The following is a 24,378-nucleotide window of genomic DNA, read 5'->3' on the forward strand; positions in this document are numbered from 1 at the left end:
CCCAAACCCACTGCCACTACTATAGCATCATGGAACAGGTAGGGCTGGAAGGGACCTTAAAGATCATCCAGTTCCAACTCCCCTGGCCCAGGTTGCCCAAGGGTCCATCCAGCCTGGCCTTGAACCCTGGATTTGGCCCTACAGGAGAATGGGTGGGAGGTGGAGAGCAGATGCTCAGACTCAGACTGCTCAGGGCTGCTGGGCAGCTGTGGCCCTTCAGGTGGATCCCAAAAGGGGAGCTCCATTGCCATGTAGCCCTTACAAACTGAGAGCACAGAATCACAGAGTGCTTTGGAAGGGACCCTAAAGGTCACCTAGCTCCAAGCTGGGGCCACCTTCCACCAGAGCAGGCTGCTCAGAGCTTCGTCCATTGCCTGCCAGTCTTTGAAGCAGCCTTCCTGGGAGGGCTGAAGGGAGCTACAGAAAGGCTGGGGAGGGGCTGCTTAGGAGGGTCTGGGAGAGTAGGAGGAGGGGAAATGGTCTGGAACTGGAGCAGAGCAGATTCAGGTTGGACATCAGGAGGAAGCTCTTCAGTATGAGGGAAGTGGAACGCTGGCAGGGGTTGCCTCGGGAGATGGTGGAGGCCCCTCCCTGGAGACGTCCCAGGCCAGGCTTGGGGAGGCTCTGAGCGACCTGACCTAGGTGGGACTGCAGAGGTGACCTCTGGGGGTCTGTTCCTGCGGTGCTCTGGCTGCCTGCTGCAGCTGCTCCGTCTGCACAGGGGCACCTCCAGCTCCAGCCACTGCTTCCCAGCTGCTTGCACGGCTGCTGTGCGTGGGTTTGCCCCGGGCGAGCAGTGGAAACGCTCCACCTCCAGCAGCGCTCTGCCACTCGGGTCAGGGTCGCTGGCACAAGCACTCCGAGCGGCAGGTCTGCTGCCAAGGCTGGAGGGTGCTGGTGGCCGGGGAACCGGCAGCAGCTCAGCACACACCCAGCTGGGACAATCACTCCTGACTGCAGCCACCTGGGTGCGCTTAGACTCACACCGCTGGGGCCATACTAATGGGGAGCAGCTGGGGCCACACTAATTGGAGCAGCTGAGGCAAGGCTATAAAGGGAGACCCTGCCTGGCAGTCCTTCCTCTCCTGCAGCCCCAACCCAGCCTTCAGCAAGGGATGAGCTACAGAAATTCCTGCTTGGATGGAAAAGGAGAGGGAGAAAGGATCCACTTCACTGTGTGGACAACCCCTGGCAGAGATGTGCTTGCCCTCAGCTGGCCATAAGGTAAGAGATGGGAGAAAGCAGCAACAGTAGTGCCTGAATCCCAGTGTCCAGGCGGCACCACCGTGGCTAAGGGCGGGAGGAGGGGTTAGGGTGGGCTGCTAATGCCTGTGCTCCCCTGAAGCAGCACCCCCTGGCAAGGGCAACGTTTAAGGGTCCCCTGAAGACTTATTAAAATGGGTTGGAGGAGTGGTGAGCCCCAAGCTTGCTTTCCAAGAGCTGAAGGCAACCTCAGGTCCTATCTTCGGCTAAACCTGCCTCAGCACAGGTGGAACCCACCCTCAGCAGCAGGGCTGGAGGGGAGGAGAGGTTACCACTCTGCTCTGTGATTCTGTGATCGGGTCAGAAGGACACTGAGGAGCTGGAGCAGGTCCAGAGAGGGGTAACAAAGTTGGGGAAGGGTCTGGGGAGCAGCAGCCAAGGGAGCTGGGGGTGCTCAGTGTGGAGCAGAGCAGGCTGAGGGCAGAGCTCATTGCTCTCTGCAGCTTGCTGAGAGGAGGCTGCAGCCAGGTGAGGGTTGGGCTCTGCTGCCCAGTTTCAGGTGATAGAAGGAGAGGAACTGGCCTGGAATTGTGGCAGGGGAGGGTTAGGTTGGAGAGGAGGACAAATGTCTTTGCTGCAGGAGTGCTCGGGGACTGGCAGAGGCTGCCCAGGGAGGAGGAGGTGAGTACCCAAGCCTGGAGGGGTTCCAGGAGGGTGTGCCCAGGGCACTCGGGCAGATGGTTTAGTGGCCGCGGTGGTGCTCTGCTGCCTGCTGGACTCGGATCTGGGGGATCTGAGCAGAAGCAGCAATACGGTCCTGTGCTGCGAGGGGAGGAGGAGGAGCAGCCCAAAGCACTCCTGCGGTCCCCTCCAGTGCCTTGTTTAGCATTCCAGGGAGCATTTGAGGCTTATGTAAGCGGGAGAGATGCCAAGCAGCGGCTCAGCAAAGGTGCTGGGGCTTACTGCAAGCAGCTCCCTGCTGCTCTGCACGCCTGCAAAAGGTGATCAAGACTTATTAGGATTAAGGGCTCATTTCAGCTGAATTGATCAGGTGGCATTTGGGTGTAATTGAAGCTAAAAATACAAGGAAGGGATCAGCAGGTTTTACTTCGCTGTGAAGCCGACTCCTCCCCTGCCTCTTGCCGGGCACACAGGCACCCTGAGCACTGCTGCCTGCTGGCTGGGGGTGGGTGGTGGGCAGTGGTCTTGTGCACTGGGGAGGTGCTTTGGCCTGGCTGTGCAGTGGTGAGAGAGGATCTCCAGAGGTCCTTTTCCCCCTCAGGTTTGTGATTCTGTCACCAGCTCCTTTCCTGCTGGGTGTCTTCAGATGCCTCTTGCTTGGTCTTCTCTGCTTGGCTTTAGACTGAAATGTCTACAGGAGACAGAAAGGGCCCAGGCAGGGTGGAGTTAGCTCAGCCCAAGCAGAGCTAACTGGTAAGGCCATTCAGATCTGATGTTCTTGCTTGGAACAGGTCGCCCAGGGAGGTGTCTGAGGGCCCCCATGCCTGGAGATATTCGAAGTGATGCTCAAGAGGGCTCTGGGCAGCTGCCCTAGTGCAGGATGTCCCTGCTGGCGGCGCGGGGGTGGCACTGGGTGATCTTAGAGGTGCCTCCCACCCAGACCCTTCTGTGGTCATCTTCCCCTCCCGTATCCCTGCACCTCTTTGGCCTCACCGCTTGAGCCGCTCCGAGGCTGCTTAAGGTTCCGCCGCCACGGCCGCGGTTGGCAGCCGCAAGCGCTGCTGCTCGCCGGCGCAGAGCCCGAGCCGGGCGCAGACAACGCGCGGGAGGCAGGCGGCGCGGTGCAGCCACGGCGCCCCCTGGCGGTGCAGCGCAGCCCTGCAGCCGAGCGCTGAGCCGCGGGGCGGTGTGGTGCGGAGCGGAGCGCTGAGCCGCGGGGCGGTGCGGAGCGGAGCGCTGAGCCGCGGGGCGGTGCGGAGCGGAGCGCTGAGCCGCGGGGCGCCGGGGCCGTGGGCATGCCTGAGTCCTGTCGCAGCAAAGCCGGACAAGGAGCCCCCGGGATGCTGAAAGCAATGGACCACGTCTTACAGGGAGCCCCTGTGCTCAGCACTGCTCAGGCTGCACCGTGAGTGTCCGGCTCTGGGCTCCTCCGTTCCAGCGAGGTGTTGAGGTGCTGGAAGGTGCCCAGAGCAGGGCAGCAAGGCTGGGGAGGGGCCTGGAGCACAGCCCTGTGAGGAGAGGCTGAGGGAGCTGGGGGGGTGCAGCCTGCAGCAGAGGAGGCTCAGGGCAGAGCTCATTGCTGCCTGCAGCTGCCTGCAGGGAGGCTGTAGCCAGGTGGGGTTGGACTCTGCTGCCAGGCACCCAGGGACAGAACAAGGGGACACAGGCTCAAGCTGTGCCAGGGCAGGTCTAGGCTGGATGTTGGTAGGAAGTTATTGGCAGAGAGAGTGATTGGCACTGGAATGGGCTGCCCAGGGAGGTGGTGGAGTCTCTGTGGCTGGAGGTGTTGCAGCCAAGCCTGGCTGGGGCACTCAACTCAGTGCCATCGTCTGGTTGGTTGGGCAGGGCTGGGTGCTAGGTTGGACTGGGTGAGCTTGGAGCTCTCTGCCAGCCTGGTTGTTGCTGTGTTTCTGGGAGAAGAGGAGCCTGAGAGGTGACCTCAGCAATAGTTATCAATAGGTGCAGCATGAGTGCAGGAGGCTGGAGCCAGGCTCTGCTGGGCGATCTTACCCAGGGGGGATGTCAGCCCGGCCTGGCACCGGCTGCCTTTGGTAAGCCTGTGCTGCTCTTTACCTCCTCTTTCTCACTCCTTTCATGTCTCCTTCAGAATTGGTCCTGCAGCCTCCTGCAGAGCTAGGAGCAGGGTAGCACAGCTGGAGCATCCCAGCTCCTGCTGCCCTCCTCTTCCCTGGCATCCCTCCTGAGCTGTTCATGTGTGGAGCTGTGCTCGGTGCCACCCGACCTGCTAAGTGTTGTTAGAAGTCTCTGTGCCCCATGGGTGCCACTGCTCCCCAGGTGGCATGGAGACTTCCCCAACCCCTTGGGCTTCAACTGGGTCCCCTCCAGAGTCCTGCTGCCACAGCAGGTATGGCTGCTTTCCTTCTCCACCTCTCACTAGGAGCAAGCTCCGCACCAGGAGGGTGTTGGAACTCTACAAGAGTGGTTGCAGTGGCCCCAGCCCTGCAGGTTGTGGTTGTGGCCCCATCCCTGGGGATCTTCAAGGTCAGCCTGGGCAGGGCTCTGGGCAGCCTGATTGAGTGGAGGATGTCCCAGCTGAGTGCAGGGGGTTGGACTGGTGACCTTTGTATGTCCCTTCCAACCCAGCCCATGTGGTTGCAGGTAGCTGCCTTCACTCCTCGGGTCACATCCCCTCTGCCATTGCAGGTTCTGTGCTTCCAGGACCATAGAATTGCTCTGCAAAGCCTTTTCCAGCCAGGTCAGTCAGTCCAACCACCCCCTGGTTGTTTTGGAAGGGGTTGGACCAGGTGACCTTTGGAGGTCCCTTCCAACCCAGCCTGTGCTATAATCCCACTACTCTCATGCTAAAGAACTTGGTCCTCATGTCCAAGAGCCAAAGGTCTGTAGATCAAGTGGAAAATAACAGCCTGAGTTTCTCTCCATGAAACAGGCCCAGCATCCACAGCCATTTCCCACCACAAGCCTGTGCAAGCCTCTCAGCCTCTAGCTGGGAGAGGATTCAAACCCTGAGTTCAGGCTTTGTGGCTCACAGGGTCAGAGGATGTTGCTTAGACAGGGCTGGGTGCTAGGCTGGACTGGATGATCTTAGAGGTCTCTTCCAACCTGGTTGATTCTAAGAGTCTGTCAGGGGTTGGAAGGGACCCAGAGAGCTCATCCAGTCCAAGCCCTGCCAGAGCAGGACCACACAATCCAGCTCAGGGCACACAGGAACACATCCAGACAGGCCTGGAAAGGCTCCAGAGAAGGAGGCTCCACAGCCTCTCTGGGCAGCCTGTGCCAGGCTCTGGGACCCTCACAGTAAAGAAGTTGCCCTTGTGCTGAGCTGGAGCCTCCTGTGCTGCAGCTTCCATCCACTGCTGCTTGTCCTGTGCCAGGGAGCAGTGAGCAGAGCCTGTGCCCCCCTCCTGACCCCCAGCCTCAGATACAAACATTGATTCAATCCCCTCTCAGTCTTCTCTTCTGCAGACTCTCAGCCCCAGGTCCCTCAGCCTCTCCTCACCAGGCACTGCTCCAGTCCCCTCCTCATCCTCACAGCCCTCCCTTGCACCCTCTCCAGCAGTTCCTGTCCCTCTTCACCTGGGGAGCCCCAAACTGAAGGCAGCTCTCCAGATGAGGTCTCAGCAGGGCAGAGCAGAGGGGCAGGAGACCCTCCCTGGCTCTGCTGGGCACACTCTGCTCAATGCCCCCCAGGCTCCCATTGGCCTCTTGGCCCCAGGGCACATTGCTGTGCCAGGGATGCTCTCCACCAGCACTGCCAGGTGCCTCTCCCTGGGGCTGCTCTCCAGCAGTCACCTCCCAGGCTGTGCTGCTGCAGTTTATTCTCCCTCTCCAGGTGCAGGACTCTGTACTTGTCCTTGTTGAGCCTCCTTTGGTTCCTTTGTGTCCAGCTCTGTGCCCAGGTCTCTCTGGGTGGCAGCACAGCCTTCAGCTTCTCAGCCAAGCCTCCCAGCTTGGTGTCAGCAGCAAATTTGCTGAGCAGACTCTGTCTGTCTGTGCCCTCATCAATGGCACTGATGAGGCTGTTGAGCAGATGTTGGGCTGCATCCAAAGCAGCATGGGCAGAGATGGAGAGAGGGAGCAGCCACCCTGGATGTGTTTCAGGGTGGTTTGGATGTGGTGCTTGGGGCTATGGTTTAAGGTGAATCTTGCAGAGCAGGGCTCTAGGTTGGGCTTGGTGCTCCTGAGAGGCTTTGCCAGCCTGGGTGTGCCTGTGATTCAGTGGATGGCATCAGCTGCTCTGTCCCTGCTGGGCAGAGCACAGAGGGCACAGCCCAGGTGGGGCAGGTGAGGCTGCTGGGAGCTGTGTGCCAGCAGAGCAGGCAGAGCTGCCTGTGGTGGCACAAAGCAGCAAAGCAAACTCCTGTCTGCACATGTACCCTGCTCCAGGGCTGCCTTGCTCCTGGGGGCTGGAGGCTCTGTGCTGTACAGAGGTGGGCAGGGGCTGGAGAACCTGCCCTAGGGGACACCTGGGAGAGGAGAAGGCTCCAGGGAGACCTCAGAGCTGCATTTCAGTATCCCAAGGGGCCCTACAGGGATGGGCTGTTCAGAAGGGGCTGTGGGCACAGGACAAGGGGCAGTGGTTTGGCACTGGAGCAGGGCAGGTTGAGGCTGGATGTGAATCAGAAGGGTGGTGGAGCACTGGCACAGGCTGCCCAGGGCTGTGCTTGAGGGCCTGCCCCTGGAGGCACTCAGGATCAGGCTGGACGTGGCCCTGGGCAGCCTGCTCTGGTTGGAGGTGTCCCTGTGCCTGCAGGCAGATCACCTCTGGGCTGCTGCTGTGTGCTGAGCACTTCTGCCGTGTAAGGACTGTGGAAGTGGCCCAGTTCAGCCCTGGGTGGCTGAATCCTGACCTGCAGCATGCGAAGTGGTGCTGGGCACTGGCTCTGGCCCACGGGAACTGGAGCAGGCTCTGATGGGAGGAGACTTCTGGAAGGTGCCTGCTGCCCGGGGGAGGCTCCCACGGTCCAGTGGTGCTTGGCAGAGCAGCGCCAAAAGGCTCCCGGGGGGAAGGCAGATTCAGAAGGACCCCCCGGGGCTCTGGCTCCTCCTGCAGCCACCAGCATCACCCCTGCAGGGTCATCCCTCAGAGGGCATCAGAGCAGTGAGCCCAGAGCCTGCTCGCCAGGGGTGAGTTCACCTCGCCAGGGCTGGCTGAAGGAGAGCAGGGGAGGGCCAGAACAGTCAGAGGCTTGCTTGGGTCGGCAAAGCCCTCCAGCATCATCCAGACCAACCTTCAGCCCCACCATGGCCACCAGCCCACGGCCCCAAGGGCCATGGCCACAGGCTTCTTGAACCCCTCCAGGGATGGGCACTCCACCACCACCTCCCTGGGCAGCCTGTGCCAGTCCCTGTCCACTCTGTTGGTGAGAAAAATGTTCCTAATCTCCATCCTGAACCTCTCCTCCGGGGATGGAGACTCCAGCACCACCTCCCTGGGCAGCCTGTGCCACTCCCTCACCACTCTTGCGTCGAAGGAAACTTTTTCCTCCTCCCCAGCCTTGGCACAGCTCCAGGCCACTTTCTCTGCTGGCAGCAGAGCCCAGCCTCCAGCTCCCTGCGGTTTCCTGGCAGGTCAGGCTGCAGAGCTGGCCCTGGGTGAGTGTTTGCCCAAGGAGAGGGTTGGTGGCAGAGGTGTGCCAGGGCGGGGGGCTCTGCACCGACGTCATTGCCCGAGGGCTGGCTTTGGCTCTGGGCTCTGCTGGCACTCTCAGCCAGGCTGCTATCTGCTGATTAAGCCCTGGCTATCTCCTGGCTCTCTGTGGGCACTGTTTGCCCTGCCTAGCTGTGCCAACACGAGCTGCTCTTGCATCCCATCCCCCTCCCCCTACCAAGCTCTCAGTGGCAGGAAGCTCCTCAGGGGGAGAGCAAACAAAACTGGGGGCAGGTCCTCAGCCTGCCGTGGGGTGAGGTGGAGTGCCCCTGAGCTGGCCAGCGGGCACATTGTGGCATGTGCCATGGCTCCTTTGCTGCTGCTGCAAAGCTGTGGGAGGGGATGAGCTGAGTGCTTTTTCTTTTCATAGGCTGGCTTTGGGTTGGAAGGGAGCCCCAGAAATCATCCTCCCACCAGGCCAGGGGGCTCTAAGCCTCATCCAGCCTGGCCTGGAACACCTCCCTGGGCAACCTGTGCCAGTGTCTCCCCACCCTCAACCTGTGCCAGTGTCTCACCACTCTCACTCTCAAGAACTTCTCCCTCCTCTCCAATCTCAGCCTGCCTCCTCCCAGCTCAAGCCATAGCCTCTCCCATCACAGGAGAGGTGGTGGCTGAGCAGCACCAGCTAGTTGCTGCTGGTGGTTTTGTGAGTGGCAGTGCTGCTGGCACTCATGGGCTGGGCAAAGCTTCCAGCCCTGCTGGAACATCTGTCCTGGAGATAGAGCCCTGCCAAGGAGCAGGAGATGTGCTCCTTGCAGCCCCTCTGCTGTGCTCCTTGCAGCCCCTCTGCTGTGCTCCTTGCAGCCCCTCTGCTGTGCTCCTTGCAGCCCCTCTGCTGTGCTCCTTGCAGCCCCTCTGCTGTGCTCCTTGCAGCCCCTCTGCTGTGCTCCTTGCAGCCCCTCTGCTGTGCTCCTTGCAGCCCCTCTGCTGTGCTCCTTGCAGCCCCTCTGCTGTGCTCCTTGCCAAGGAGCAGGAGATGTGCTCCCTGCAGCTCCTCTGCTCTGCTTCTTGCCAAGGAGCAGGAGATGTGCTCCTTGCAGCCCAGCAGCCTGCTCTGGTCTGCTGGCACAGGCTGGGCAGAGCTGGCCCAGCACAGGTCAGGCTTGCAGGAGGGCTGCACTGGAGAGCTCTCTCTGGTGCTACAGCTCCACCTCTCCCTCAGAACTTCTGCTCTCTCAGCACAGAATGGTCACTGAAGTCCATAGCTCCTAGACCTCAGGACCAGAAGACTTCTCCAGGATCCTGCCAAGCTGTGGTGCCAATCCTGGGGGCAGCTGATGCTGCTCCTGTACTTAACTGGCCTGTGTTGGAGTAGCAGAACTGTACTCTGTGCAGAAATACCTTGGGGTTTAGGGGGCTGTATGAGTGATATGAAGTGCTGGAAGGTACCCAGAGAAGGGCAGCAAGGCTGGGGAGGGGCCTGGAGCACAGCCCTGTGAGGAAAGGCTGAGGGAGCTGGGGGGGTGCAGCCTGCAGCAGAGGAGGCTCAGGGCAGAACTCATTGCTGCCTGCAGCTGCCTGCAGGGAGGCTGTAGCCAGGTGGGGTTGGGCTCTGCTGCCAGGCCCCCTGGGACAGAACAAGGGGACACAGCCTCAAGCTGTGCCAGGGCAGGTTGAGGCTGGATGTGAGGAGGAAGTTGTTGGCAGAGTGATTGGCACTGGAATGGGCTGCCCAGGGAGGTGGTGGATTCCTCGTCCCTGGAGGTGTTTAAGAAGAGATTGATGTGGCACTTGGTGCCATGGTTTAGTTGATTAGATGGTGCTGGGTGCTGGGTTGGACTTGATGATCTCAAAGGTTCTTTCCCAACCTGACTGTGTCTCTCGAGGCCCCTCCTTGGGGACAGGTTGTGGGGACAAGCAGAGGCTGTGATGGATCAGCAAAGCTTCCTGTGTGCCTGCTTCCTAACGGGGCTCGGGCAGGCACCTGAGCTTGCCAGGCAGGCACTGCAGGGTGTGTGGTGGCATTTGGGATGTGCTGGTGCAGGAGGCCTCGGGAGCACTCGCAGCATCGGTGCCTCTCTGGCAGAGCTACAGGGCAAAGGATGCTGCAGCAGCCCCTGCCAGTGTGGCTCTGAACGCAGAGAGGCTCCGTGTGCTGCCACCAGCTGCAAGGGCACTCCCTTTGCCCAGCCTTGCCCAGCCCTTGGGAACCTCCAAGAGTGGTGGGGCTCAGATTTGGCTGCCCCTGGTGCTGCATGCCCTGCGCCCTGTGCTGCATGCTCTGTGCCTTTGGCAGCGCAGCGCTGGCTGCACTGTGGGGTTGAGCTAAGGCTTATCTCTGCTCAGCTTATCTCTGCTCAGCAAGAATGCAAACAGCAGAGCCGCTGCCGTGCAAGCCATGGGGCTGCCCCGGGCCCTGGCAGGGCAGCAGGCAGTGGAGAGGCAGTGCGGTTGCTGTGGCACAAGCAGGGCTCTCCGCGCTGTGGGTCCCTGCTGGCGTGCTCCCGCCTGGCTGTGCTGCCCCGGGGCCAGCGCCTGCTGCTGCGCAGCCCAGAGGTGAGTGCTGCTTTCTCTCCGCAGCTGGGGGTGCAGAATCAGGGCAGCAGGTCAGGGGCTGCGCGGTCGGACAGCAGCCCCTCGGTTCCTGTGCGCCGGCAGCGGCTGGCAGCAGTTCCTTCGCAGCTCTCCCACCTCGGAGAGCTCTCCGGGCATGCCTGGGGCCCGGGGGGGAAGGGAGGTGCCCGGAGGCGCAGGCACTGTGCTGACTTGGTTGCGGCTGGACCTGGCAGGAGCAGGTGGGACCAGGCTGGCGTGGGTTGGAGCCTGCGGCGCGTCCCTGCCGGCAGAGGTAAGCAGCAGTCACCCACGCAGCTGGGAAACCCCACCCGTGCTCCAGGAAGGTGCCTGAGAGGTCGTGGAGTCTCCCTCTCTGGAGGCTCCCAGACCCAGCTGGATGTGGTGTGGGTGCCCTGCCCTGGGCTGGATGATCTCCAGTGGTCCCTGCCAGCCCCTGCCATGCTGGGATGCTGTGGGCAGCGCTGGCCTCTGGGCTGAGCAGAGTCCTGACAGGGCATGTGTGTGGGTACAGGTAGAGGCAGGGCTGGCAGGGGCTGGGTGCCCGGGGGAGCAGCCTGCTGTGCCCAGAGCTGGTGCTGCAGAGCCCACAGGGACCCTGGAGCTGGGGGCAGCAGGGAGGAGGAGCTGGGTGTGGAAGCCTTCTGCTGTCTGCACTGACCCAGGGGAACTTGAGGCTGCAGCTGAGACCAGTCTGAGGACTTGGGTGGTCGGTGGCCTGTTGGGTGCCTCACTGCCCATCTGGAGCTGTGCCAGGCCTGCAGGGCACAAGGCCTTATCTGCAGATGGCCACCTGCCAAAACTGCCCACCAGGTGGTCTGAGCTCGGCCAGGCCCACCCACCCGTGGGCCTCTTTCTGCTGTGTGTGAGCTTGCTGGTTTCTGGCTGGCTCTCCTGGCCTGGCACTCCACTCCTCTGGCAGTGCCAGCAAATCTTAACCACAGAAGCTGCCACAGATCTGCCTCAGCCTTTCCAAACCCACCTGGATGTGTTCCTGTGTGGCCCTGCTCTGGCAGGGGCTTGGGCTGAATGGTCTCTGGAGGTCCCTGCCACCCCCTAACGTTCTGTGGGTCTGTGAAGCTGCCCTCGGGCTGTGGAATTTGGCTCCAGCTGTGGATGTCCCAGGAGATGAGCATCATCTGGCACCGTCCTTACAGTGAGGGTGAGGAGATGCTGCCACAGGCTGCCCGGGGAGGTTGTGGAGCACAGAAGCACCCAATGTGATCTTTGATCCCATTCTGTGCTCCACAGCCTCTCTGGAGGTGTTCAGAGCCAGGCTGGATGAGGCCCTGGGCAAGCCCAGCTGGGTGGGAGGTGTCCCTGGGCACGGCAGGGGGTTGGAACTGGATGTGCTTGAAGGTCCCTTCCAACCTAACCCATTCTGTGAATCACAGAATCATGGGATCAGGCAGGCTGCCAGAGACCTCCAAGCTCACCCAGCCCTGTGCAGTCAGCCAGACCATGGCACGAAGTGCCCCAGCCAGGCTTGGCTGCAACAGCTGCAGGGACGGTGCCCTCTGGCCAAAGCCAAGCCTGCCTCTGCCGCTGAGAGCAAAGCCAGGCAGAGGAGCTGAGGCTTCAGCGCTGCTCAGCGTCAGCTGCTGGCCCCCGGGCTGCCCCCGAGCAGCAGGCAGGGCAGGGGCCAAACAGCCTAACATCTGGGCAAGCTGTGAGGGAGCTGCCAGGGGCCAGCTCGGCTCTGCCTGCGGGAGCTCAGCAGATGTCTGAGGAAGGGCAGGTGGAAGGGGAGTTTGCTGCCTCTGGCTGCTTCTGCCGTGTTGCTCCTGCAGTTTCCTTGCCGCCCCCTTGGCCTCCTCTTTGCTGTCCACTTCGTGGCCTCCCTGTGGCCATGTGCTCGGTGTCTCCTCGCTGGCGTCGGTGTGGCTCCTGTTGGAGGTCTCTCGGTGTCTCTCTCGCAGCCTCCGGGGGGTTGTCTGCTGCTCTCTGTGCTTTGGTCTCCCCTGTGGTTCGTGGGGCAGCTCCTTGCTGGGTGAGTCTGCAGCTGCTGTGTGGTTCGTGCGTGGCTTCTCGGTGCTCTGCAGCTCGCTGCTGCCTCGTTCCGTAGCTTCCTGGGGCTGCTGCTTTTAGGCTTTCGGGGGGGCTCTCTCTGTTTTGCCTTTTGGAGGCTTTTCTCTTTGTGGCTTCTTGGAGGTTTACCTTTTGGGGGGTTTCTCTCTCTTTTTGCTTTTTGGGGCTTCTCTTTTTGCTTTTTGGGGGTTTCTCTCTTTTGGTTCTTGTTTTTTTTTCCTTTTCTCTTCCTGGCTTCCTGGGGGTTCTCCCTCTCTCTGTTTGCTTTCTGGGGGCTTCTCTTTTCGGCTTCTCAGGGACTCATTTGAAGCCCTCTTGCCCTGGGGCTCAGCAATGGGTGCTCCTGCCAGGGCTGCCCATCCCTGGGGCTCTGCAGCTCAGGCTGCTTTATCTGCAGCTCAGGAACAAGCTGTTTCCAAGCCTCTTGTTTGCTCTCCAGTCCTTGTCTTCTGTCCAAGCTCCTTATCTGCAGGGAGGCCCTGGGTGCTGCCTCCTGCAGAAAGGGCTTCTCTGCAGGGTGCTGCGAAGCAGAGTGGCAGAGCAGTGGGGAGGACTGCTAATAACAGCAGAGCAGCATCCCCTCCTCTGCAGGCTGCTCTGTCCTGCACAGCCTCCCCCCAGCCTCTCTGCTGGCTGTGCCCTTGGCACCTCCCTCACCCCTGCCTGCTGCTGCCATGAGCTCCCCGAACGAAATCTGTTATGGGGCCATGGGGAGCTGAGATGGGGGGGAGGGACCGAGGCCAGGTTGGGTGAGGCTTTGAGCAATATGGGCTGGTGAAGGAGTCCCTGCCCATGGCAGGGGTTGGAGTTAGGTGATCTTTAAGCTGCCTTCCGACCCAGACAACCTGAGCACAGTCAGCGCTTGACAGATTGCATCAGGTTGGGAGGGACTCTCAAAGCTCATCTTGGCCAAGCCCCTGCAAGGACAGCTCCAGCCAGAGCAGGCTGCCCAGGGACACATCCAGCCTGACCCTGAGTGTCTGCAGGGATGGGGCCTCAAGCACAGCCCTGGGCAGCCTGTGCCAGCTCTCCCCACCCTCACCGTGCATTGTGGTGTCCCTGCGATGTCCAACCTCAGCCTGCCCCGCGCCAGTTCCAAACCCCTGCCCTCACCTTCGGTGTCTAAAGCGAGGAGGTTTAGCCGTGGGCCGTGGCGCAGGACCTGCCGCAGCTGCCTGCACTCGCAGGGCAGCTCCCAGGGGGTTGCTGTGCCGTGGGCACAGCTGAGTCGCGCTTGGTGACAGTGATGTGCCCGCGAAGGTCCCCAGCGCACAGAGCTCTGCTTCCTCCCCTCTCATCAGTCAGGCTGCAGGCACTCCCGGGGGGTTGGACACTGCTCTCTTTCAGCCTCGCCTCTGCCGGCCCCCGGCTCCGGAGCTCTGCAGAGCTGCCGAGGTGCAGGGAATTTGCTCGCCTCGGGAGCCTGTCGGAGCGGCTCAGCCCTGCCCTGCGCAGCAGCAGCCTGCAGCTCTGTGGCCCTCCGTGGTGCTGAGCCCAGCAAGGAGCAGCTGGGCCGGGCTGGTGCGGGCAGGAGATGGCTCTCATCTGTCCCTTCCTTGTCCTTTCAGGTGGCTTCTGGTGCCGCCAGAGCACCCCGGGACTGGCACTCCGCCTGCAGCAGAGGCAGCTTGGCCCTGTGCAGCAGTCTCCTGCCTCCAGAAGCCCTCTGCTTATGCTCCAGACAGTTTGGGTCTCTTCAGCAGGGAGCTGGGCTCTGAGGGGGTCTGGCTGCCACTGGCATGGCAGACAAAGCACCTGGGCCTGTGGATTTCTCCGAGCTGTCATCCAGGTAGGTCCCAGCTCCTCCTGCCGCAGCACCATCTGCTGCTGTCCTCACCTCTGCCTCTGCTCCCCCTGCAGCCCCCACCCCCCTCACAGCCTTCAGGGCTGACGAGTGAGACAGACCTGGTGCCCACTGCTGGCACTTCAGCTTTGGCTGGCAGCCCAGACTCAGCATGGCCTCGCCCCCACTGGCACTCGCAGCCTCCTCGCCCACCTGATGCCACTGGCACATTTTGGTCCCAAATATGCCCAGCACATCCCCTGCTTGTGCACAAGCAGGTGCTGGCACAGTGCAGCCTGGCACGGGGTGAGCTGAACTTTCCCACCATGCTCTCCCTTGGTCCTCCCCTCTCTGCCAACCCAATGCCTGCAGACTTGTGCCATGAAGACAGAGCTTCATGGTCCTTCTCCAGGGCCTTTCCTGGTGCCCCCTGCCTGACCATGGGTGAGGAGTTGTGGTCCCAGCACTTCACCCCACAGGATGCACCATGAGACAGACTGGCAGCTTTGTCTTGGGGAGAAGGCAGGAGCCTCCCCATGCTGCCTGTGTGCCGTGGGCTGGAGTTCTGAGCCTCCCCACACCACCTGTGTGCCGTGGGCTGGAGTTCTGAGCCTCCCCACACCGCGGGGGTGAAGTTCTGAGCTTCCCCACGCTGCCTTCCTGCTGCACTGTCCCATCCCACGTCCTGCCAGCTCCCAGTCCAGAGCCACCACGCAGGTTCCTGTTCTGCTGTCCCTTGTGTCTCCTCAGCGTCCAGGTCTGAGGCATGACCCCAAAGGCTCAGGCAGAACAAGAATGTTGAGGAAGATCCAGATCTGCCTCTGCTTCTGCTTCGTCTCGGGCATCCTGTACGAGCTCTCCCTGCTCTCTGGCTGCTTCTTGCCCTACCTGCCCGTGCCCAAGCACCTGCTGGCCCCCGAGCAGGTGCTGAGCCTGGGCAGAAGCATCATCTTCCTGGAGACCAGCGAGCGCCTGGAGCCGCCCCCGCTGGTGAGCTGCTCGGTGGAGTCTGCTGCCAGGACCTACCAGGACAGGCCAATCATCCTCTTCATGAAGGGGCTGGCCAACGGCACGGCCCTGCGCCCCGCCTCCAGCTACGCTGCCTTCTCCCTCCTCTCCTCCATCAAGAATGTCTTCATTTTCCCTCTCCAGATGGAAACCATCTTCCAGGAGACCCCCCTGCTGTCCTGGTACAACCAGGTAAGCCTGGCAGTCAGGAGAGCAGGCACCTGGGGAAAGGCTCAGGGGGAGGTGGAGGGGAGAAAGGTCTGGAGTGGGCTTATAAAATGGGTGAGGAAACCACAGGGCTGCAGCTGGGGAGATCCAGAGCCACAGAAGGGCTCAGGCTGGAAGGGAGCTCAAAGCTCAGCTGCTCCAACCCCTGCCATGCCCAGGGACACCTCTCAACTACATCAACTGCTCAAAGCCTCACCCAGTCTGGCCCTGAGCACCCCCAGGCAGGAGGCAGCCACAGCCTCCCTGGGCAGCCTGTGCCAGGCTCTCACCACCCTCACACTGCAGAGCTTCTTCCTCAGCTCCACTCTTCCCCCTGATCTGCCTCAGCTCCAAACCATTGCCCTTGGCCTGGCTCAGACGCCCTCAGCACAAGTCCCTCTGCAGCCTTCCTGCAGGCTCCCTTCAGGCCCTGGCAGCAGCTCTGAGGTGCCCCTGGAGCCTTCTCCTCTGCAGGCTGCACCCCCCCAGCTCCCTCAGCCTGTGCTCACAGCAGAGCTGCTCCAGCCCTGGCAGCAGTGGCCTCCTCTGGCCTCACTCAGCAGCTCTGTGTCCCTCTCCCTCTGGGGACTGCAGCACAGGAAGCAGAACTCAAGGTGAGGTCTCACTCCAGGAGTGAGCTCTTTACTATGAGGGAGGTGAAACACTGGAGCAGGCTGCCCTGAGAGGTGGCTGAGGCACAGCCCTGGAGACTCTCAAGGTCAAACTTGTTGCAGCCCTGAGCAAGCTGCCCTGGCTGAAAGTGTCCCTGCTGCCTGCAGGGGCTGGTTTGAGGAGAGGACCTTTGAAGGTCCCTTCCCGGTGTGTCTCTAGGCCTGGCTGTGTGAAATGAGGCATTTGGGGCTTTTTTGGCTCAGGGCAGGATGTTTTTTGCTGTGCCCATCAATCCACAGCACTCAGCAGCAGCATTTCCCCCTCACTAGCTGCAGCACCTCCTCCTTGTGGCCAGCAAACATGGGTGGCAACATCTCGGGTGACCCTTTGGATCAACCATCCCCTCCCTGTCCTGAGCAGCAGCAGGGGGAACAAAAGCTGCTCCCCTTTCGTCTGAGTGCCTGTGGCTGCTGAGGGAGCCCCAGCAGATAAGCTGTGGGGGAGCTGTGAGATAAGAGTGTGCAAAGCCAAGGTGGGATCCTGTCAGCTCCACCCTGCACAGAAAGTCCTGCCAAGCAGCTTGGTTGGGGCCAGATTTGTTTGCCTCCATCTCTGTGCCTGGGCAGGGAGCTTTAGAATCACAGAACAGTGTTTGGGTTGGAAAAGCCTTATAAGAGCCTCAAATTCCAACCTTCAACCCAACCCCACCACGGCCTGAGCCATGGCTCCAAGTGTCCATGGGCAGGGACACCTCCCACCAGCCCAAGGTGCTCGAGGCCTCATCCAGCCTGGTCCTGGACACCTCCAGGGAGGTTGTGGAGCACAGAATGGGATCAAAGATACCATTGGGTGTTTCTGTGCTCCACAACCTCCCTGGGCATCCTGTGCCAGGGTCTCACCACCCTCTCTCTCAAGACCTCCTTCCTCCTCTCCACTCACCCTCCTCTCTCCCAGCCCAAAGCCTTTGTCCCTCATCCTGTCACTCCCAGCCCTTGTCCTCCTCAGCTCTCCTGGAGCCACTTCAGCTCCTGGCAGGCTGCTCTGAGGACTCCCTGCAGCCTTCTCTTCTCCAGGCTGAGCAGCCACAACTCTCCCAGCCTGGCCCCACAGCAGAGATGCTCCAGCCCTTGTCGAGAGTCCCTGCCCAGCTCTCCCTTCAGGTCCTGCTGGGCCACTCTAAGCTCTCCTCAGAGCCCCTCTAGCAGAGCACTGTTGGTGCCATCTGCGCCCAGCCTGGTGCCCCTGCTCCGTTCTCTGCCAGCAGCAATCACTGTGTCCCTTTTGCAGGTGGTCCCGGAGCAGGAGAAGAACTGGGTCCACGTCAGCTCTGATGCCAGCAGGCTGGCACTCATCTGGAAGTATGGGGGCATCTACATGGACACAGATGTCATCTCCATCAGGCCCATCCCTGAGGAGAGCTTCCTGGCGGCGCAGAAGTCGCAGTTCTCCAGCAATGGCATCTTTGGCTTCCCTGCCCACCACAAGTTCATCTGGGACTGCATGGAGAACTTTGTCCTGAAGTACAACGGCAACATCTGGGGCAATCAGGGCCCCTTCTTAATGACCAGGATGCTGAAAGCCATCTGCAACCTGACCGACTTCAGAGGCACCGAGGACCACAGCTGCCCTAACATCTCCTTCCTCAACCCCCAGCGTTTCTACCCCATCCCTTACCCAGCCTGGAGGAGGTACTACAAGGTGTGGGACCCCAGCCCCACCTTCAACCACTCCTACGCCCTGCACCTGTGGAACTTCATGAACCACAACCGCAAAGCTGTGGTGGCAGGCAGCAACACGCTGGCCGAGCAGCTCTACCGAGCCTACTGCCCCACCACCTACCAGGACCTCATCCAGAACGCCCAGCTGAGGCCCCTCACACGCTCCCAGGACGCTGCCTGACAGCAGGTCTGCTGCTGCCTGACAGCCCTCCCCCTCCCGGGGCCGAAGCACAGCTGTCAGCAGCTGGCTCTGCAGGAGAGAGACCCTTCTAGAGCCACCGTCCTTGCTCACTCGTGGTGCTAAGGAGTGTGTGCAGGGGGTGGTGAGGATGGTCCGTGGGGTGTAGTCTCCAGGGACACCAAGGACACCTTTGCCTCAGTTCTGGTTTAGAGGTGCTCCTCAACCAAACCTTCCTGCAGCAGCTGAAGTCACAGGGCTCATTGGTGAAGCTTCTCCGAGGGAGAAGGGCCTGAGGACTTGCCTGGGCCCCCGGGAGCAGTTTCTGCTCTGGACCCCTTGGCCCTGTCAGCAGTCGCTCACGCCAGGAGTGCTGGCGTGGGGCAAGTGTAGTGCAGCTGGAGGTTGGCAGCCACCAAGAGCTGAGGGAGGGCAGCCCCAGCCCCTGCTGCCTGGCTGCTCCGTGGGCTCTCACTCAGCTCCCACCCTACGTTTTTGAGAGGGGGAAAATAAAATGGGCCAACTGCCACCACTCCTCTGAGCTTGCTCTGCCCTGCAAGGGCCCTCCCAGCCCCTTCTGCACAGGGCTGTACTCCTGCACCCTCACTTTGGGCTCCTGGCAGAAGGGGCTTACCCTGCCCCAGCCTTTGAGGTCAGTCCTGCTTGAATGTCCCTCCTGGGTAGGAGGTGCTGAGGCACAGAGGCAGAATAGGGATGGTCCTTCAAGGCTTCCAACTCCCTCTGGCATCAGTGGGGGCTCATTTGCCCTGTAGAGGAGGAGCTGTTGTGCAGAGAGCTGCACTGAACCCCAAGGGGGCACTCAGTGCATAGGCAGACCTCATCCAGCCTGGCCTTGAACACCTCCAGGGAGGTTGTGGAGCACAGAAGCACCAAATGTGCACTTAGATCATACTGGGTGCTTCTGTGCTCCACAACCTCCCTGGGCAACCTGTGCCAGCATCTCAGAAGGTGATGGCGAGGTGGGTACAGGGCTCCCAGGCTCAGCCAGAGCTTGGATCTTCAAACCAAGAGCCCAGTGGAGATGCTTTTGATGGGGCCTTGGAACCATGGACTCATTCCAGCTGGGAAAGCCCTTGAGGATGGTCCAGCCCTTCTCTAACTCTACCAAGGCTGGTGCTATGCCAAGGCTCTCAGCATCCCTCCTCATTCCCTCTTCTGTCAATGTAATGCCAAGCCACCCAAGAGCAGCCCAGCTCTGTGCCTGTGGAGCTGCCTGAGGCAGGGGCAGGCAGGTGCCCGTGGAATGTTTGCCACCTGCACAATGCTATCTTCTGCAAACAGCAGCTCCTGCGCCTGCTCCAGCCTGCACCCAGGGCGCTGCAGTGCCACACTGCTGCCAGGGAGCTCTTTGGACAGGAGGCTGCAGCCTCCTCCCAGCTCTGCCCAGCCTCACCAGCCCAAGAGCTGCTGAAGGCAGTCGAGAGGCACCAGCACGGTCGTGGAATGACAGAATCACTTCAGGTGAAGTCTTCACAGATGGGAAAAGCCCTTTCAGCTTGGAGAAGCACTTTCAGCTCATCCAGTCCAGCCCTAGGCTGGGGCTGAGCCATGGCCCTCAGCACCACAGCTCTGCCTCTGAAACACCTCCAGGGATGGGCATCCAACCACCTCCCTCAGTGGCCTCTGCCAGGCTTTGAGCACCCTTTCAGGGACGAGTTTCTTCTAATGTCCAACCTAAACCTTTTCTGGGACAGCTTGAGACCATTTCCTCTTATCACAGAGTCAGGCAGGTTGGAAGAGACCTCCAAGCTCCTCCAGGTCCAACCAACCAGACCATGGCACTAAGTGCCCCAGCCAGGCTTGGCTTCAACACCTCCAGCCACAGAGACTCCACCACCTCCCTGGGCAGCCCATTCCAATGCCAATCACTCTCTGCCAACAACTTCCTCCTAATATCCAGCCTAGACCTGCCCTGGCACAGCTTGGGGCTGTGTCCCCTTGTTCTGTTGCTGGGTGCCTGGCAGAAGAGACCAACCCTCAGGGAGCTGCAGAGAGCAATGAGCTCTGCCCTCAACCTCCTCTTCTCCACGCTGCACACCCACAGCTCCTTCAGCTGCTCCTCCCCAGCCCTGTTCTCCAGACCCTTCCCCAGCTCTGTTGCCCTTCTCTGGACCTGCTCCAGCCTCTCAATGTTCTTCTTGGAGTGAGTGGCCCAGAACTGAGCCCAGTGCTCGAGCTGTGGCCTCCCTGGTGCAGTGCACAGGGGCACAATTCCTGTGCCACCAGTTGCTTTCTCTGGGGCTGGTACCCTCTCAGAGGAGAGGGCTCCCAGCAGCCTCCTCCTTGGTGCAGAGCTGCAGCTTTAGTCCAGGAGGTCGAAGGCCATGCTGGGTGGGAAGCAGAGGCTGCTGGAAAGGAGAGAAGCTGGAGAGCGTTGGGGCAGGGGGACCACAAATCTGTCCTTGCAGTGCCAGCATCTGCAGTGCCAGCCCTGAGCCTGTGCAGGGACACAGAGATTGCTCTGTAATGATTACTTACTTTTATTTTGGGGGTGGAGAGCAACCAAAGCCCTGACAGTGAAAAGCCAACCTCAGCTGGAGCAGCCACACCTCGAGAGGTGCAGGGGAAGGTGGAAGCTGCCCTCTCCAGGCTGCTCTTCAGTATCTGTCCAGCAAAGCTCTCTCACGAGCAGCACTTCACAGGCTCCAGAGCTGCTTCTCCTCGAGGGCAGGAGAGGGTCTCAAGTGTGCTCCAGAGGAACAAAGTCAGCAGGAGGCTCAGCATCAGCTCTTGGCTTTGCCCTTCTTGGCAGGGAGCCTCCCTGTGGCTTCCAGGTGTTTGTTGATGATTTCCTCCTGCACGCTGGGGGAGCAGGGTTGGTATCTGCAGTACTCCATCGTGTACTCTCCCTTCCCCTGGGCAGCAGGAGAGGCAAGGGTCAGAGAATCCCACACGGCCAGCAGGGGGGGCTGGAAGCCATCCAGCCCAACCCCCCTGCTGCAGCAGGGCAGCCACAGCAGCTTGCCCCGCAGCACACTGCTCAGGGCTGGAAGCTCTCCAGAGGAGACTCCACAACCTTCCTGAGGGTACTCACCTCTGTGCAAGACCTCAGCTCAGTGGCATAGCCAAACATGTCGTTGAGTGGCACCTGAAACCCAAGCAGAGTCAGAGCAAGAGGTCTGCCATCGATTTTGGGTTACAGATCAGAGGGGTTTGGGCTGGAAAGGACCTGTAAAAGGTCTCAACCTGCCCCACGCCAGGTGCCAGACACAGACTTGATGTGACCTAACACGGGAGCAGTACATGTCCAGAGGGGACCTGAAATAAGGCCAGGTGGAGGCCAAGGCTCCATCTGCAAGCAGCACAGGAGCAGCTGGCAAATACCTTCCCCTCGACTCCTCCCTTTCTCTTGCACTCGGAGGCAGCAGCCCCAGCCCACGGGCAGGAGCCAAGGCTCTGCCTCCACCTGCCTGACTTTGGGTCAGCAAGGGAAAAGGGTACGGGAGAGGAAAGGCAGGGCCCTGACCTCGGCGTAGAGAGTGAAGTAGTCTCCGGTGCCGTCCTGCCCGGTGATGACTCCGTGCCGCCGGTTGACTCCCGCGATCACCGCGCCCTGGAACTCGATGGGCGCCATCACCTCCACCGCCATCACCGGCTCCAGGATGCGCACGGCCGCGCTCTCCATGGCTGCGCGACACACACTGCGCTGCAGCCCCGCACTGCCTGCTCACTGCAGCCCTACACCGCTCACTGCAGCCCCGCACTGCCTGCTCACTGCAGCCCTGCACCGCTCACTGCAGCCCCGCACTGCCTGCTCACTGCAGCCCTGCACCGCCTGCTCACTGCAGCCCCGCACTGCCTGCTCACTGCAGCCCTGCACCGCCTGCTCACTGCAGCCCCGCACTGCCTGCTCACTGCAGCCCCGCACTGCCTGCTCACTGCAGCCCTGCACCACTCACTGCAGCCCCGCACTGCCTGCTCACTGCAGCCCTGCACCGCCTGCTCACTGCAGCCCCGCACCGCCTGCTCACTGCAGCCCCGCACCGCCTGCTCACTGCAGCCCTGCACCACTCACTGCAGCCCCGCACTGCCTGCTCACTGCAGCCCTGCACCGCCTGCCTGCTGCAGCCCCGCACTGCCTGCTCACTGCAGCCTCGCACCGCTCCCTGCAGCCCCGCACTGCCTGCTCCCTGCAGCCCCGCACTGCCTGCTCCCTGCAGCCCTGCACCGCCAGCCTGCTGCAGCCCCGCACTGCCTGCTCACTGCAGCCCTGCACCGCCTGCCTGCTGCAGCCCCGCACTGGCTGCTCCCTGCAGCCCTGCACCGCTCACTGCAGCCCCGCACTGCCTGCTCACTGCAGCCTCGCACCGCTCCCTGCAGCCCCGCACTGCCTGCTCCCTGCAGCCCCGCACTGCCTGCTCCCTGCAGCCCAGCACTGCCTGCTCCCTGCAGCCCTGCACCGCCAGCCTGCTGCAGCCCCGCACTGCCTGCTCACTGCAGCCCTGCACCGCCTGCCTGCTGCAGCCCCGCACTGGCTGCTCCCTGCAGCCCCGCACCGCTCCCTGCAGCCCCGCACTGGCTGCTCCCTGCAGCCCCGCACCGCTCCCTGCAGCCCTGCACCAGCTGCTTGCTGCAGCCCCTGGGCGCGCAGAGGAAAGAGTCCCAGCTCCTCTGCCTTGGATTGCCCACATCAGGAGCAGCACAGTTGGCTAACATCTTCCCTTCAGATCCGGGCAGGGCAGGAGCTGTTTGCACTCCTGTTCCAGGCAAAGAGGATTCCCTTCACACCCCTGGGGCTCCTCTCACCATTCCCATAAATCATCCCTCAAAATCCCTACAAATGCTTCTCTTTGTTCTGCTCTGCACAGCCAGGCAGGCTTTAAGTGGAAGTGGCTATATGGAGCTAAATGGGCACCTGGACTTCAACTGCTGCATGGACTTCAGTGGATTTAAAAGGATATATGGATACAGCAGGCAACAAACAAATGGAAGCCCTGGCATGCCAGCACCACAGCATGGTGAGGTTGGAAGAGACCTCTGCAGCCCTTGGATGATATAAAGCAGGGCACCCACAGCAGCCTGCCCAGCAGCACAGTGTCCATGGGGGGCTGGAAGCTCTCCACACAAGGACACTCCACAGCCTCTCTGGGCAGCCTGCTCCAGGCCTCCACCACCCTCACAACAAATGGCTTCCTCCTCCTGCTCAGGTGGCACCTCCTGGGCTCCAGCTGGGTGCCTACTGCCACTTGTGCTGTCCCTGGGCATCACTGACAGGAGCCTGGCCACAGCCTCTAGCTCTTGCTGAGCACTGCTCAGGTGCCCTCTGGGGCTGCTCTTCTGCAGGCTCTCTCAGCCTTTGCTTCTCCCAGAGCTGCTCCAGGCCCCCTCAGCATCTTCCCAGCCCTCTTCAGGTCACTCAGCTATCTCCAGCATTACCAAAGCACCAGACCTAGGTGCTCCAACAGCTCCCTCCATACCTTGCTTCAGGGCTCCTTCTCCTGCCCTGATGAAGGCAATCTCATTGGAGTCCACCATGTGGTGAGCTCCATCTTCCAGGACGAAGCGCACGCCGGAGATCCTGTGCCCTGACACCTGCCCCTTCTCACAGGCATCTCGGAACCCCTGGCAGGGAACAGCTCAACCTTAGCACTTTGCAGACCAAAATGCAGCATTAACAACAGCCTGGAAGAGACAGGAAGCTTAAAACAAAGCAATGAGCCCTCAAAAAACCCCTTCAGAGTTTCTTAAGTGCACACCCACGGCTACCCAGTGGACCTCCTGGTTCTTGGTATGGAAGAACATGGCAGTGGGGAAAGCTTTTAATTCCCAGTGGCTGGAAAACTTGCTGCTGTTATCCTTGGGGCACTCTGGAGATCATCCAGTCCAAGACTGGGGCACAGTACTGAACCTCAGAACTGGACACAGCACTCAAGGTGTGCTGGAAGGAGTCCAGAGAAGGGCCATGGCGAGGAGCAGAGGACTGGAGCTGCTCTGCTGGGAGGAGAGACTGAGGCAGTTGGGGCTGTGCAGCCTGGAGAGGAGAAGGCTCCCAGGGGACCTTATTGTGGCCTTGCAGGCTCTGAAGGGGGGTACAAGAAAGCTGGGGAGGGACTTTTGAGGCTGTCAGGGAGTGACAGGATTGGGGGGAATGGAACAGAGCTGGAAATGAGGAGAGTCAGCCTGGAGGTTAGGAAGAAGTTGAGCATGAGGGTGGTGAGAGCCTGGCAGGGGCTGCCCAGGGAAGTGGTGGAAGCCTGATCCCTGGAGGTGTTTCAGGCCAGGCTGGGTGAGGCTGTGGGCAGCCTGCTCTGGTGTGAGGTGTCCCTGGGCATGGCATGGGGGGTTGGAGCTGGATGGTCCTTGTGGTCCCTTCCAGCCCTGACTGAGTCTATGATTCCCCTTTGCAGTGCCACAGGCATGGGGCAAGGCCACACCAGCAAAGAAAACACAATTCCCTGGAAAGCTTAGGAGGGGAAAGGATGGAGCAAAGCCAGGCTCAGCTGGTCTTGCTTCCATGCAAGCAAGGGGGAACACCTTGTGGCCTGGGGCAAGAGAGTGCCTAAACGTGGCTGTGTAAGAGGAGAAGACCATTCAGCACTTAGACACACACAGATCCCTTCTGTACCTTCTCAACAGCAGGCACAAACTGCTTGGGAACGTTGGTGCCAATGGTTCTGTCTTCAAACTCCAGCTTGGTGTAGTCCTGCGGATCCAGGGGCTCAAGGACACCGATGACTTTGCCGTACTGCCCTGCTCCACCTGTCTGCTTCTTGTGTGTGAACTCAAACCTAAGCGCAGCAAAGCCCCGCGGGACGCCAGGTCACTCGGGGCACAGCCGGAACGGCCACTCTGCTTC

The 24,378-nt window shown here is 61.0% G+C and overlaps 2 protein-coding genes across 3 annotated transcripts in view; one reads left to right on the forward strand and one right to left on the reverse strand.

Annotated features, from left to right (window-relative positions):
* The first annotated feature begins 1,073 nt into the window (after positions 1 to 1,073).
* On the forward strand, positions 1,074 to 18,090 carry A4GNT (alpha-1,4-N-acetylglucosaminyltransferase). Of its 2 annotated transcripts, none has more exons than XM_064164748.1 (4): positions 1,074 to 1,224; positions 13,624 to 13,844; positions 14,589 to 15,038; positions 16,953 to 18,090. In XM_064164748.1, the coding sequence occupies exons 2-4, from the start codon at positions 13,728 to 13,730 to the stop codon at positions 17,562 to 17,564; spliced, it is 1,179 nt and encodes a 392-aa protein (XP_064020818.1). In that variant the 5' UTR covers positions 1,074 to 1,224; positions 13,624 to 13,727; the 3' UTR covers positions 17,565 to 18,090. The 2 variants fall into 2 exon arrangements, with proteins under 2 accessions (XP_064020818.1, XP_064020819.1); XM_064164749.1 differs by lacking the exon at positions 1,074 to 1,224 and adding an exon at positions 9,887 to 10,009.
* Positions 18,091 to 20,044: 1,954 nt separating this feature from the next.
* The window catches only part of GFM1 (G elongation factor mitochondrial 1), a 38,986-nt gene continuing 34,652 nt past the window's right edge, over positions 20,045 to 24,378 (reverse strand). The window contains exons 14-18 of the mRNA XM_064165537.1: positions 24,148 to 24,310; positions 23,000 to 23,144; positions 21,049 to 21,209; positions 20,617 to 20,670; positions 20,045 to 20,437 (exon numbers count right to left, since the gene is read on the reverse strand). Of these exons, the coding sequence (XP_064021607.1) occupies positions 20,306 to 20,437; positions 20,617 to 20,670; positions 21,049 to 21,209; positions 23,000 to 23,144; positions 24,148 to 24,310 (655 nt within the window). The 3' untranslated portion in view covers positions 20,045 to 20,305. The remainder of the gene's footprint in view (positions 20,438 to 20,616; positions 20,671 to 21,048; positions 21,210 to 22,999; positions 23,145 to 24,147; positions 24,311 to 24,378) is intronic.

Source organism: Pogoniulus pusillus, chromosome 26 (assembly GCF_015220805.1).
Source record: "Pogoniulus pusillus isolate bPogPus1 chromosome 26, bPogPus1.pri, whole genome shotgun sequence".
Taxonomy (NCBI): Eukaryota; Metazoa; Chordata; class Aves; order Piciformes; family Lybiidae; genus Pogoniulus; species Pogoniulus pusillus.